General features: G+C 48.8%; 5 protein-coding genes across 5 annotated transcripts; all 5 read right to left on the bottom strand.

Annotated features, from left to right (window-relative positions):
• Positions 1 to 1,225: 1,225 nt before the first annotated feature.
• Positions 1,226 to 2,826, bottom strand: N7500_010039 (uncharacterized protein; the record flags this gene model as incomplete). The annotated part of the gene is made up of 3 exons (XM_056681177.1): positions 1,226 to 1,617; positions 1,683 to 1,769; positions 1,827 to 2,826. The coding sequence occupies 3 exons, from the start codon at positions 2,824 to 2,826 to the stop codon at positions 1,226 to 1,228; spliced, it is 1,479 nt and encodes a 492-aa protein (XP_056528559.1).
• A 2,332-nt stretch (positions 2,827 to 5,158) lies between these two features.
• N7500_010038 (Annexin) lies at positions 5,159 to 6,501 on the bottom strand (the record flags this gene model as incomplete). Its single annotated transcript, XM_056681176.1, has 3 exons — positions 5,159 to 5,449; positions 5,670 to 6,018; positions 6,059 to 6,501. 3 exons carry the CDS (start codon positions 6,499 to 6,501, stop codon positions 5,159 to 5,161), a joined length of 1,083 nt encoding a protein of 360 aa, XP_056528558.1.
• Positions 6,502 to 6,547: 46 nt separating this feature from the next.
• On the bottom strand, positions 6,548 to 7,732 carry N7500_010037 (Annexin; the record flags this gene model as incomplete). Its single annotated transcript, XM_056681175.1, has 1 exon — positions 6,548 to 7,732. The coding sequence occupies one exon, from the start codon at positions 7,730 to 7,732 to the stop codon at positions 6,548 to 6,550; it is 1,185 nt and encodes a 394-aa protein (XP_056528557.1).
• Positions 7,733 to 8,338: 606 nt separating this feature from the next.
• aspE (septin) lies at positions 8,339 to 9,925 on the bottom strand (the record flags this gene model as incomplete). Its single annotated transcript, XM_056681174.1, has 2 exons — positions 8,339 to 9,443; positions 9,495 to 9,925. 2 exons carry the CDS (start codon positions 9,923 to 9,925, stop codon positions 8,339 to 8,341), a joined length of 1,536 nt encoding a protein of 511 aa, XP_056528556.1.
• Positions 9,926 to 11,668: 1,743 nt separating this feature from the next.
• On the bottom strand, positions 11,669 to 12,880 carry N7500_010035 (Vacuolar protein sorting-associated protein 62; the record flags this gene model as incomplete). The annotated part of the gene is made up of 5 exons (XM_056681173.1): positions 11,669 to 12,017; positions 12,073 to 12,234; positions 12,288 to 12,344; positions 12,394 to 12,724; positions 12,775 to 12,880. The coding sequence occupies 5 exons, from the start codon at positions 12,878 to 12,880 to the stop codon at positions 11,669 to 11,671; spliced, it is 1,005 nt and encodes a 334-aa protein (XP_056528555.1).
• Positions 12,881 to 12,998: the final 118 nt, after the last annotated feature.

Below are 12,998 nucleotides of genomic sequence, written 5' to 3'. Positions count from 1 at the left end.
GATAGCGACAGTATCTTGGGTACTATCAACAGTCGCGGGAACCTGCAGTAAATAGTGAGACATCAAGGTGTCAATAAGTTTCTGATCTCAAATCGGAGGGGTTCCCCTTGCAGAGAAGGCCTTTTCTGCGTGTCAGCTTTGGTCCAGACAGCCCGATCGGACGAGAATGACTTCAGAGTTCCATGGGTCATAGACCTTGCGATGAAATGCATGTACCTGTGAATATGGAATATTCGGTACAACTATGAGGTCGCGTGCGCCAGTAAATGCAAGATCTTGTTTGGAGTCCATGATCCACTTCCTGTTAAGCCCTCCTTGCGTGGTATGTAAGCTCCTTTAATCTACGGAGTATTCCGTACGGTATCTTGCAAAATCAGAACATATATCTTTCTGGTTATATGGCGATTCGAAATCATCCACAATTTCGGTGTCCGTCCTCTGAAGTATATCTTAGAGACTGGCCTTGCTGTGCCATCTGAAGAATTCAAGTATATCCCGTGATCGCGGTGATACTTTACGTAATGAGCCTGGGATCGCGTGACACTGGCTGCCCTACAGGGATCAGGGGGCTCATTTTCAGTCACAAGAAATATGTTTAACCTACACCTTCCTAGGGCAAAGGCCTGTGCAATTTGTACTCAATTAGAAATACCTTTGATTTGGAGCGTAGTCTTTTCCCTTTAAGCTTTTGATACTCATGCCGATCACGAATCCACCTACCCCACCAAATTGCTTGTATAGCAAGTATAAGACGTTGGTTTATAATCTACTCCTGTATAACTGATGATTACTAGATGACACCTTGTCACTTATGAGAGATGCAAAGAAGGATCATCGTTGAATCTACTTTTAAATCTACTCCAGCTAGGAACGAGCTTATGGCAAGATTTCATACGGACTATCAATTGCGCAAAATTCCAGTGCTATCAGTGCCTGCGAAGTTAATGTAACTCCAGCTCACTTATAACAAATAACGTGATTGAAAAACGCTGGCCCTTGTTGAGCAGATTTAAAAGTAAGCATGAAAATCAACATTCATAAATAACTGGATGGAAAGCATTGAGGACATGAAAAGGGAGTTACAGCTCACGCCGTATAAACAAGAAATCCAAAGAAACTAAGCAAAGAAGAATGGACATAATACTCGTGCCAAACGCACCACCGCGTACCATGTGCCCATTGTTGAATAGCGCTGTTCGGTATATCGTCAGATAAAGCAAATCTTTCAAATTTCAACGGGAGGTTCAAAAAAGGCCGAACCATCGATGAAGACCTGACATAGTACACCCTTATGCTCAAACCAATGAGTAACCAAGGTATCAAATAGCCCATCCTCTTTTCCGCGAATGGGGCCACTACCCAGTTGAATCGATGGCAGCATCTGCCCTGCAGTTGGGTCACCATCCACAGTCAATTCCAATTCGTCAGACTCTTTTTCGACCATGGTACTACTGCTCGATTGCAGTATTCCTCCAGGGGATGATCCAGGGCCCAGGCCTGTCAGTTCCGATCTGTCGGGGTCTCCTCTGAGCGGAGCTCTGTTTCCAAACCCTCGGTTGAATGTAACGCATTCGACGAACGGAGAATTCAGAAAGTCATTTACCAGGAACCAAAACTCTGTTAGGAACACAACATCAGTAAATATCCATAATGTCTGTAGAGGATTGTTAGGTTTTAATTACCATCTTCGGCCATTTCGTGAGTAGCGCGGATATAATGCAATGTTCCATAGAAGGGCACAAACACGAGGTCCCGTGGAAGCGGACTTTCTACATTTGAAGAAATTTAGTCAGTATGTATCTAAAAAGGCGAAATTTTGTACTGACCTTCTCGCAGGCGGTAGATTGCCGCCATAGCCATGCCTCTGTGATATAGTGGAGGAACAGCTTTTGACAGTATTGGAATGCGTTGTCCCACCTTCGTGAAGATCTTCGTAACAGCGGGTGGCCCTACAGCCAGAGGCCTGATGAAGGAATGGTACTCGTGCGTGTTCCAGGGGATTTTGCCTAGTATCCCTTTTTTCCAACAGAGATCGAGTCCTCGTGCATCAGTCTCAATTCGATATATCAGATAGTATCTCTTGGCCCAAGTACTGATATCTTCGTGGGGATCCGCAAGCCGTACGCCAGTGAGAAATCCACTAGGAGTAGTTGATTCTTTGTCGTGATTCTGAATTTGTGTGAAATCTCCGATAAGGGCTGTCGTGTTGCTAGGACCTCGAAGAATACGAATTCCAAGCCCAAACACAAATTGCTCATAGGCTGCCGTAGAGAGTTCATGATGATCCAATTGTTCGACCACCCATTTTGCAAGTAGAGAAACATGTTGTTCTTCGTAATCTGTGACTCCGATATGGTATGCAATGAAAGGGTCAAATATAGGCTCTCGTTGATATTTCCAATCCAAACTGGAATTGTCTCGAAGTCCTAACGATAGTTCCTGATCCCCTTCCACCAGCTTTAGATGATAGGCATGACCTCTGGTGTAGATAGACCAGTGGCAGGGTTTTGGCGTCCGGCTCAAACCACGTGCCCATCTGTTTGGTCTTCCGACAAGATAGACATTGGAATGATCTGAATAGTCAGCATTTGGGTCTGGTTTGTCGAAGAATGCATGCAGTTGAAGCTTGTACTTGGCGGCATTGGAGAGGCTGGATTCTGTCATCTGATCCTTGGGCAATTCATAGACATGGTCCAGAAATCTCTCGTTCCTGTCACCTAAGACTTTGGCCAAAATTTCATGGTTTGAGGCACCGTTCATCATTCGTTCCATAAAAGCGTTCGCGCTGTCGCGGTGGCGCCTGTATTTTTCAAAAGTAAAAGGCATGATGGACTTGAAAAAGTGAGTAAATGATGGAGCTATTGAGTAGACAAGGTGAAGTATCCTAAAAGTTATGGTGGGAATGTTCCTCATTTTATACCTCAACCCAAGCCTTTCCGTAAGGCACAATGCACATTAGAGACGAATGCAATGCCACTTCAAATGAGATAATTAATACAGTAATTTTATGGCTGGCACTGCCTCACTATAAGCGCATCATTATAGGGGGTAACCACAACTCTAGACCAGTTGCTGGACATATAAGATATCTTCGTGAAACCATCTGAATTTTACAGCCTGCCGATGAGTCAGGTAGTGGAACAAGTTATCAGATAGCGCATCATGATACAAACGTGGCGCTCCAAGAGTAGTGTGCTCATATTATTGACTTGTCGTGGATGGTATAAAAGACATGTTAAGACAAGGTGAATCAACCACGGCGGCACTAGGGTTTGAAAATCACACTTCAAACTCATGAAAAGGAAAACATATCGAGGCAAAAATTGTTCTAATATACTATCTATCAGCTGGCTTATAGCTTTGAGCTTCAATAAAATCTGCCTTACGCTGTCGTTGGGGTATGACAGAGTACGGTGTCCAGAAGCCTCTGATCAAGCCAACACATCCCCCCGGTTCTGATCGCCTAATCCAACACGAAAAGAACTTCCGGATTGTCCAGTTTCAACCAGTTTTCTCGAAACAAATAGATAGATTCTGCCGGATAACTATATCCAGCGAAGCAAACACTTCGAGAACCTCTCTCAGCATCATCATCCGAGATGACAACCTTTCACTACACACCGCATCTAGCCCCATTACCAGATTTCTACACTCAGACCTCTCGGTGCAGTGCCTGAGCAAGATCCAAGAATAACTCTAGCTATCAGGGCGACTAATACCTCCCTAGCCTGCAAACAACCCAGTCTCGGTGTCAGCCGGGCGGCGCATCCACATCAAACCACTACCGCAATACTTTTTGAACAGGCAATTCTAGCCCACTAATTACACTTGTAGCGAGAGCTGTTTTTGTTCTCCATTCAAAATGGTGGCGCACAGAACCATGAAAACCCGGCGTCATCCATCTTCACCCGCCAACCAACCCTAGAAAACGCATCCAACACCAACACCAACACTGCTGCCCCCTCACCAAATCACTAAGCCTCCCTTAGGCTTTCTAGGATCCTATATAGCGCTATTTCAATTTCGAATTGACTTCATAATCGTACAACAACACGATATCCTCTCAACACCCCTTACCTTGTCTAGAGATGAGCCCTTGTACATACTCTACTTCGCAACGATACCACATACCCTGATTTTTTAAACAGGTAATATAAGCATGGTGAGCTGCACCTCTCCTGTCCTGATAAGAACCAAAGTGCTCCATCTGTGCCTCTGTCTTTATGTAGTATAGCCAATTCCTACAGGTGGAACGGAAGTCGGAGGAAGATACGGTGTCGGTTTAACACTAACTAAGCACTAGTAAGGGCTGCTCAGCACGCTTAACCAGCGCATCTTTGTTACTTTCGGTACACAGGCGGATGTTTTGCCTGCAGTAGACTTGGGGTGCTTGGGTATTAGGAAATGCGCGTGATTTGAGTGGAGTGTCGTTTGGCCAATAATATTCAATAGACACCCTGCTTTCACTATTTTCAAAAATGGAACGATGTGTCAACGGGTCTATTATTTCCACCATTTTGCAGTCTGATTTTGTGTGACCAATTTTTCAAGCTGTTGGTGCCCGAGGAAACAGGGCGCGGGCATTAGGGGCATTACGATTACGGGCGGAGTGTATTGGCGGGGGATCGCGGGATCAGTGATCTCCGCTTGCCCTATACATAGCCCTATGGAACAGAGGCTTGGCAGCTTCACATATCATAAACCAATGTTCAATTTATAGTGTTCCATACCTGAGGGTTACAAGATCTTGGACTGGAATATCGAATTGAGTTGAGCGTTAAACGCTAATGAGACAGGTAGATTGTTGCCACTACCTTTGCATCATTCTAGGAACTTTCAATCTTCTATGCTTCAGTCTTAGATGTTACTTCAACAAGTGGTCTCACAGTTGAGATCAGAGTAATGTGTTCGGATGGAAATGGTGGGATATTGTATTTGAACCCGAAATGGAAAGGTCCCCAGTGCCAGGCATTATCTGGTATGCAATGCACTTTATAACTATAGAACGTTGAGGGACAATCAACAGATACGTATACACAAAACAAAAACCAGGAAAGATACAACTTTCCCAAGAAACAAGTCGAGTACCAACTAAATTCCCACCTCAAACACAACAGCCAACGTATGACATGGGTCATATCACACCAATGGAAAGCTATCAAGCATTCCGTGCCAACTCGATACAAAACTCCCCCCAATCCTGTCCACCATTCAGCGAGAGAATCTCCTCGGCAATAGCCTCCTCCAAACGCTCGTGGTACCTGCGTCTATACTCATTCTTGACGAGATCGAGGTGTCTAGGCTCCCAATGCAAACGCACAAGCCGGGAAATAAGGAGTTCTGAGCGTTCGCGCCCGGTACGGGATTCACGTAGGGCCTGGTGGAGGAGGAGGGCATCGCGCATTGGTCTGTTTATTGCGCCGTTGAGGATGTGTGCTAGGGTTTCACCCTGGGATATGTCAGTACATGAATTTGGTATTGACTGAAAGGAGAGGCTTTGAAACAGAAAGAAAGAAAACAAGACGAAAGTGTACATACCACCAAATTCCTCGACTTGGAAATCATAGCCCTAGTGAAATTATGCCCATAATTATGCTCGTAGGCATGCAACACCTCGCGCAGATGCGAGTCACTCCTTAACACAATAATATGGATCATAGCCGTCTCACCCCCTCCCTCACAATCGCGCGATGCAGATCCTGCACATCATCACGAACAAGCCGTTTATCGAGCGGCTCACGATCATCTTGTCGCTGGCCCTCAAGCGCAAGGAGAATGGCAACACGGAATTTGTCTGCGCGCAGCTCGGAGCGCATACAGCGCTCGAGACTATTATCGTATCTGGTATCACGGAAAGAGTTTTTGATTTCACGAATCGCGGCATTCGATCTTCCCATCAGGGACTCGATTAGGAGTTCGCGACGCGATGTCCCGGCCTGGTAATAGCAGTTTGCCCAATAGGCTTCTGATTCCCAGCGACCGAGGGCTGTTGCGTAGCAGACTTTTGCGAAGGAGGAACTGCCCAGTTTAAGACGGAGGTGTTTGGCGAGGTTGATACCTTTTCCTTGCATTCGGACGCGAGATTTGTATTCTGCGCGAAGGAGAATGATCTCGTCGTTTGATAGTCGGGGTAGGATTTGGATGATGGGTTTGCTGTCTATGTTGCGTGTGTGGTTTTAGGGCGGATTGCATGGCCTCGGCGTCTGGGCCAGCGTCATAGAATGAGACCCGTTTGCGGCCGGTTGTTGGGGAGACGAGGATTTTTGCATCGGGCATAGAGGAGCTTGAGTCGTGGCGATCATGGCCGGGGCGGGCGAGACGTTTATCAGTGCGGTCATCGCGACTGTCTTTCTTGTCTTTGCTGCTGCGGCTGATGGATGAGTGGGAGCGGTGATGCTTGCTGCGTCGGCTTGAGTCCGAGGCGGAGTTTCCGCCGTCGAGGGGTTCCAGGTCTGAGATGTCATCGTCGCGGATGGAGGGGATGACGATCGGGGATGGCATGGGTGACATGGATTGGTAAGTGCCACGATACGGCTCCAGCAGTGGGCTAGCCGGGGGGGTGAGCCGAATGAGCTGCACTGGCTCCGGCAACTGCGAGGGTATTCGAAGACACAGACTGACTGTGCGGACGAGCACTCGACCGACTTCCACCAGGCGCGATCTCCACAAATTCAGGCTCGTTTTTATGCCGATGCGACTGGTCTGGAGTTTGCGGCGGCGGCTGTGGTGGCTTCTGCTGCGATTGCGGGTAATATTGATTCTGCAATTGTTGAGGCAGCGGCCTGGAGTACTGCTCATGCGTAGGAGCAGCATATGCCGACGCCGGCTTCTCCGTCTTTGAAGTATACTTCACATTAGGATCAACCTGGGCGTACTGGTACACACCGGGATTCGCATATCCCGCCGCTAGCGGGTAGCCAGTATCAGTAGCGGAGGCCGTACGATAATGCGCAGGCGCATAACCAGCACTCGTCGCATACGCCTGTTGGGGGAACCCAGGATACTGCGATGCAATCACAGGCGCCGGCACAGACCCCGAGCTAGGAGGGTAGCCCGAAACCGCAGGAAACGCGCCGGGCATAGTAGCTGGGCCCGTGGGCTGTGATGAAGGCGGCACGTATCCAGGACGTTCACATTCCGGTACAGAGGCCCAGTCGATCGGCGCGGCGGGGTATCCCGGTCGCGGTGCAGTGGGCGCGAACTGCGTGGGTTGGGTATAGCTGTACCGATTCGGACGCGCATAGCTGGGATGATTGCCTGGGGCGTCGCCGTAAGCTAAATCATCGGCGGAGTCGGAGTCGTGGTTCACGCGACTCCCGCGGTCTGGCGAGGGTCGTCGTCGATGCGACCGCGAAGATGCTGCAGCAGAGCCGCGCTCCGAATCCGAATGTTCGTAGCGATCATCGCGACGGCGTCGTGAGCTGTCTGCTCCGCGACGTCTCGACTCGGAGTCCGAGTCGGAGCGATTCACGTCGTAGCGGGCGGGGCTTCTTGGGGCACGCGAGGCAAGGAGGCGGGGTTCGTCAGTTTCGCGACGACGTTCCTCACTGATGAGTTTGTATTGGCGCTCGATTTCGGCTTCTTCTTCGGGATTGTAGCCTTTCGTTCTAGGAGCTTCGACGGCTGGTGAATGTGAGCGGTGGGAAACTCGGCTGTCGCGCGACCGGGAGCGCTCGCGACCAGGAGATTTGGATCTGGTTCGCGACCGTGGGTCATTCACTTGGAGTGACATTTGTTCAATCAACGTCTGATTTGATCTGATCTGATATTCGGAGTTTCAGCGGGTTTATTCTCTTCTGAGGCGAGGTCTTTTTTGGTCACACAGAGAGTTGGACTTGATTCTTTGTGTGATCGTGTCCACTAGGCCATTCTACTAGATATGAAGCCCTTTCTCTCCGTGCAAGGTGAATTGAGAAAGAAAAGGAAAAAGACAAAGCGAGAAGTTTATACCTCGTATTTATCGGGGCCGCCTTATAGCTAGTGATTCTTCACTTCCTCCAGGGCTGTAGAAGGGCTAACTCTTATTGGCTTACAGCTGCAGTCACGATCGTCGGTGATAGCGCCCTTCAGCCGCGGACTTTTGGCCAATGCGCATGTAAGATTGCCAAGGGGCCAAGTACATTACGATTACAACATACTGGCTTGGAATTATTCAAGATAATCAAATTACTGTGCAAACAATAGATGAACAGCACTAGTACAGGTTCCGGATTTCGAAACATTTTGTAGAAAGGAAAGAAGGTAAGGTATGACATAAAAGAAGCCTTGCGAGGTGCCTGGCCGCGAAGAATGGGGGTATGTGCGGGAAGAGAAAGCTATGCGAACAGAATAAAGAGCTTCATCGCGTACGACGACCATCATGAGGCCCTTGGCGACCACCGTAGGTTTGCTTCTGGGGCGCCGGCTGTCCGTTGCGGTTGAGGCGGTTGGTTCTCCAGCGCTCATACCAGACCACACGGCTAGCCTCCCGCAGCTCGGAACGCCAATCGGAAAAGACGGAGTCCTTCAGACGAACAAAGTCACAATGCTCGGCATCATATGGGTCAGCAAATCCCCAGGGGAATCGGCGACCGACTGGTTGGTCTCCAGCGGCCAGGGAATGAGGATCGGGAGATAGGATCGAGAATGGAACGTGCTGGTTGGCGGCCTGCGACGCGGTGGACCTGCGAGTGCCCTCGCTGAGCTGCGATGGCGATCCGGGGGCATCAGCTTCGGTATTTCCATTCTCAGTCGACTCGGGTTTGCTCTCAAGGTCCACGATTTCCTCTTCATCCGCACTTTCCGACGAGGAGTATTCTTCCTCCTGGTCCTCCAATGTCAAGATTTCAAGGGGGTCGATATTAGCCTGCTTCAAGCTGTTCCAGACCGCCTTGCGGAGATAGCTCATGTGGGCAGAAGTGATGGTATCCGCCTTGCTGATCACCGGCACGACAGTGGTCTTGCCCAACACCGTGCGCAATACCTGCAGATCCAGATTCTGGTCTAGAATGCCAACCACAGGCGCATCGGTGGGCTTGGACGTACCATTGGCAGCACGCTCCGCCATGGCGATGTTTTCATCAAGACGCACAGGATCCAGCAGCAGGAAAGTGCAATGAATGTGGGTATCACGAGCACCGGGGGAGCGAATAACCTTCATCTCTTCGGCAAGGGTCTCCTCAAACTTGCTTTCCAGGAAGCCTGTCACGCCACGCAGCTGCAGATCTGCGATGTTCCGCTCCAGACCTACAGAGTCCCACAGGGTAAGTCCGACACGTTCGCCATCAAACTCCGTTTCCAAGTATTGCGACGTGAATCCTTCCCAAGCCGAGGTTTGACGCTCGAGCTCTTCGACCTCCTCGGGGGTGCGCGACGGGTGCTTATGGGCGGGCATCGTCAGAGCACTACGGAGGAAGTTGAGGAAAGATGTCTTGCCCGAGTTACGAGCACCAATGACCAGCACACTAAACACGTTTTGTTAGCTTTATTTTGGTGATGTCACAACGCCAACTCACTTGTATGAAGTGGGATCCTTTCGACGGCGCACGCGGCGAGGGCTGTTCACAGTGCTCATAGCACTACTAGCATAGCTATACCGACCACGATGGGTCATGCTCTCCGTGCGTGCATAAGGATCGACATTTGATGCAGCCATAGAGGCGGTCACTCCAGATTGGGGACGTGGAATTGGTTCGGGGATCTTATCACGTTCCTCCCCTCCAAACGTTTCCAGTTGCGGGGCGGGAGAAAGATCAGGCAAGCGGGGAGGAACTTTAGGGGCGTAAGACTCGCGCTGACGACGCATTTCATCTTCCACTTGAGTTTTAGACATCTTCCTGCGAGCAGATTTATCGCCTAGGGGTTCGGTGGATTTAGAACGACGAAGAAAGCCGAGGGAGGTACGACGGTTGATGTCCGTTTCAGGTGCCAGGCGCGTGGATGCCATTTTGGGATGGGGTTTGTCTATTCTTTCCTGATTAGTCTTCTTTCTTCCTTTTCTTCCTTTTCTTCCTTTTCTTCCTCTTCTTCCATTTCCCCTTTCTCTCCTTTCCTTTGCCTTGGCCTGCTCTATCGACAGGGACATTGCACCCCACAGGGGTATGGGACCTTGTACCACTCACCAATAAAACGAGATATATCGGAGTTCAACAGCGCTAAGAGTGCAGCTTAGATCCGGTATGGAGCGATTCGAAACTGCTCTGAAACTAGACGGTGGAATTCAATCTAATTGTCTGCCAATCCCGTGGTGTATCGTGTTTCTCAGAAACAGCGTTTGCGATAGAAATGAAAGGATAAGCGAGAGTGGAATCAACACAATACAAAAGCTCCCAGCCAGTGGGTGAAGAGGGGGAAATTGATTGAAATTAGGACTTGAACAAAGTTCCAACTTCAAAGTTCCTTTTTTTTTTTGCGTGGTTTTGTTTTTTTTTTTCTGAATTGCAAATAGGGCCTGCTCACAGCGTCCAGCAACAGCGGCGCTTGGAGAAAGATGAAAGAGAAAGGAACGGGAAGATTTAATTTCACTATAGAGTACTAAGGGGACAATCAATATAGAGACCATAACCTGAAAAAGGCCATTCAGGGGTAAAATATCGGTCCAGAGCGTTCTCCACTTAGGGAGCTTCGGTCTTATTTTGTATGGTCATTGAATGCCGGTTCGTCCGACGCCAACTGAAGCTAACACCAGACGGGATGTTGGAACTCTCCAATGATCGTGGGGGAATCACCGTAGAAGGGAATGTATCACAGTGAATTCCTCGTCAAAAGCACGTTCTTCCCATCGCGTGGCTCGTGCACCAGGGGCCGTTTAGGGCTCCACTTCACTTGGAAAACATCTGATATTTCGAATGAGAAATATTGTAACCGGATAGGGAGGAAAACAGGAAAGAGAACACTATATGATCCAATGGGACCTCAGCTGAAACGGGACACCTACGCAGTAAAGACTAACCACTCTTGTCCCTAGGGCAAAAGCCTTCGGCTCCAGAACGATTGCTCCAATCTAATGCACATAATCAAACTAAGTACGCCGTTAATAACCATATCGAAACCTAGCCACCTGGGCTCCAATTTGAGCTAGATCATATTCTGAAACACCATAATTTAAGATCTCAGCCCAAACACGAGAGGTCATGGGGGTGGGGCGGAATTGGAACTGGAACCCCTGGATGCGAACTATTTCCTGGGGATTCAAGTCTTTGCCTTATGTTGTATGCATTGTACCGTATAGTGTACGTGAGGCTACGTATTGTTTTCCTCGTAGCGCTCCGTACTCCGTACTTTATACTCCATATTGCACCCCCTAAATTTCTCACGTTTCCACGAAAAAAAAATAAATGAGTGGATCAAAAGTGGAGTGGATTGCCCTTGCAGGAACTCCAACATCTTTGACGGCAAAAGAGACCCGGAGTACGGAGTATTGGGAGGAACATAAGTCCCTTCAATTGGTCCGGGAACCGTTATTGTGTTCTTCACTTTTGATTGTTCGGCAGAGCTGAAGCTTGGGCGAAACTGAGGCATCACATTTTGATGTTTACTCATACCACCAGGTCGAGAAACAGTCTCTCAATCTAGATAATTGTCTTTTCACTCTGATCCGTATATACCGAAACTACATATGTGCTCCTATACTATCATCAATCCAATATACCCCAGATCCACCACAAACCCCCGAATCCTCTCCCACCCCTCACGAAGCCTTCCCAGAGAAAGTCCGAATCGGAAGCACAAAGCACGAGTTGGAAGGACACACCTTCTGTCTATCCAAGCTCTTGAACTTAGGACCATTTGGACCACCAACGTTTTTGGCCTGGCCAAATATCTCGGGCTCATTAGGCGGCTGATCGTCACCCCACCTCCCATTGAAATCCAACCACGCTACCGGGTCTTCGGAGTTCACAGCCTTGAACGCAGCAGTTGTTTTGTCGTAGGTATAAGTGTAGGCATTAAGCATGGGATCCCATAATATGCCGCGGTCTGTATAGTCCATCAGAAAGCCTGCAGGAAGGTTGAAGCCTGGGATGGTGTGGTCGTGGTTTCTAGGTGTCTGTCAGTATTGACCTGCAACAAATCTTGGAAAGTAGTTGAACTCACCCTGCAATTGCGTAGTTAGCATGCGTGCCTCTCGCGGAGTACACATACGGCCGCTTGTCCTTCTTTTCGACAGCAGCGTAGGTAAATGCCTGTCCACTGGCATGCTGGCTATACCATATTTCTTTGGGTTCGCCATTGACGAAGCGGATCATGTTGTGTTCCCTGTTTTTTTATCTTTTAGCCAGAACCACTCTCTCCAGTTGTTCTTCACTAACCAGTCTCCGATATGGTCGCCGAATTCCAGGCCCAGTACCTTGCTGCCTTTGTTGAATCTGATATCAAGTCAGTACAGATGCAAACCCACCACACAGCCGGACTCACGCATAAAAGTAAAAGTAGAATGCATCAACGGTTCCATTGCTGCGATCTGCGATAATAATGACACTCCCTGTACCATTACTGGTTCGTCCCTGTGAGTCTGGTCTAATACCCCGGAACCAGGCTGGCTCAGGATTGGCTTCGATGCCCTCTAGCGAGGTCAAATAGACGCTTGTATTACCCAGGGAATTGAGTGTGTCAAGGTTGTTGAGGTTGAGTGGTGACTGCACTCCCTCGATGACCGTCCAGTTCACATTGGGCTTGGTATGATCGAGCTGCTGCTGGATATCACTCGGCATGTATGTTTCCTGGCTGTGGAGCCAGACCAAGGGTGCTATAAAAAAAGTAAGCAGGGGTTAAAAATACATATATCAGAGAGTTTACCATATTCCAAGACATAAGGCGGGACGTCAGATGTGGCCCTGTCGTTGAGCGATGCCCAGACTGGGGTCGATAGACCAGCCAGTGCCAACGATATAAAAAGACGCATCTTATGTGGCTATTCTCGAGAACTGGAGAGCGGAAAGCTGTCTTTTAATTCCTTTGAGGAAAATAATCGAACCTTGCTAACTGATACCGATGTTTAACCTCAAGGTTTATCAGCATGA

Source organism: Penicillium coprophilum, assembly GCF_028826855.1.
Source record: "Penicillium coprophilum strain IBT 35676 chromosome Unknown utg000006l_segment0_segment0, whole genome shotgun sequence".
NCBI lineage: Eukaryota > Fungi > Ascomycota > Eurotiomycetes > Eurotiales > Aspergillaceae > Penicillium > Penicillium coprophilum.
This window is presented reverse-complemented; position numbering and strand designations above follow the sequence as displayed.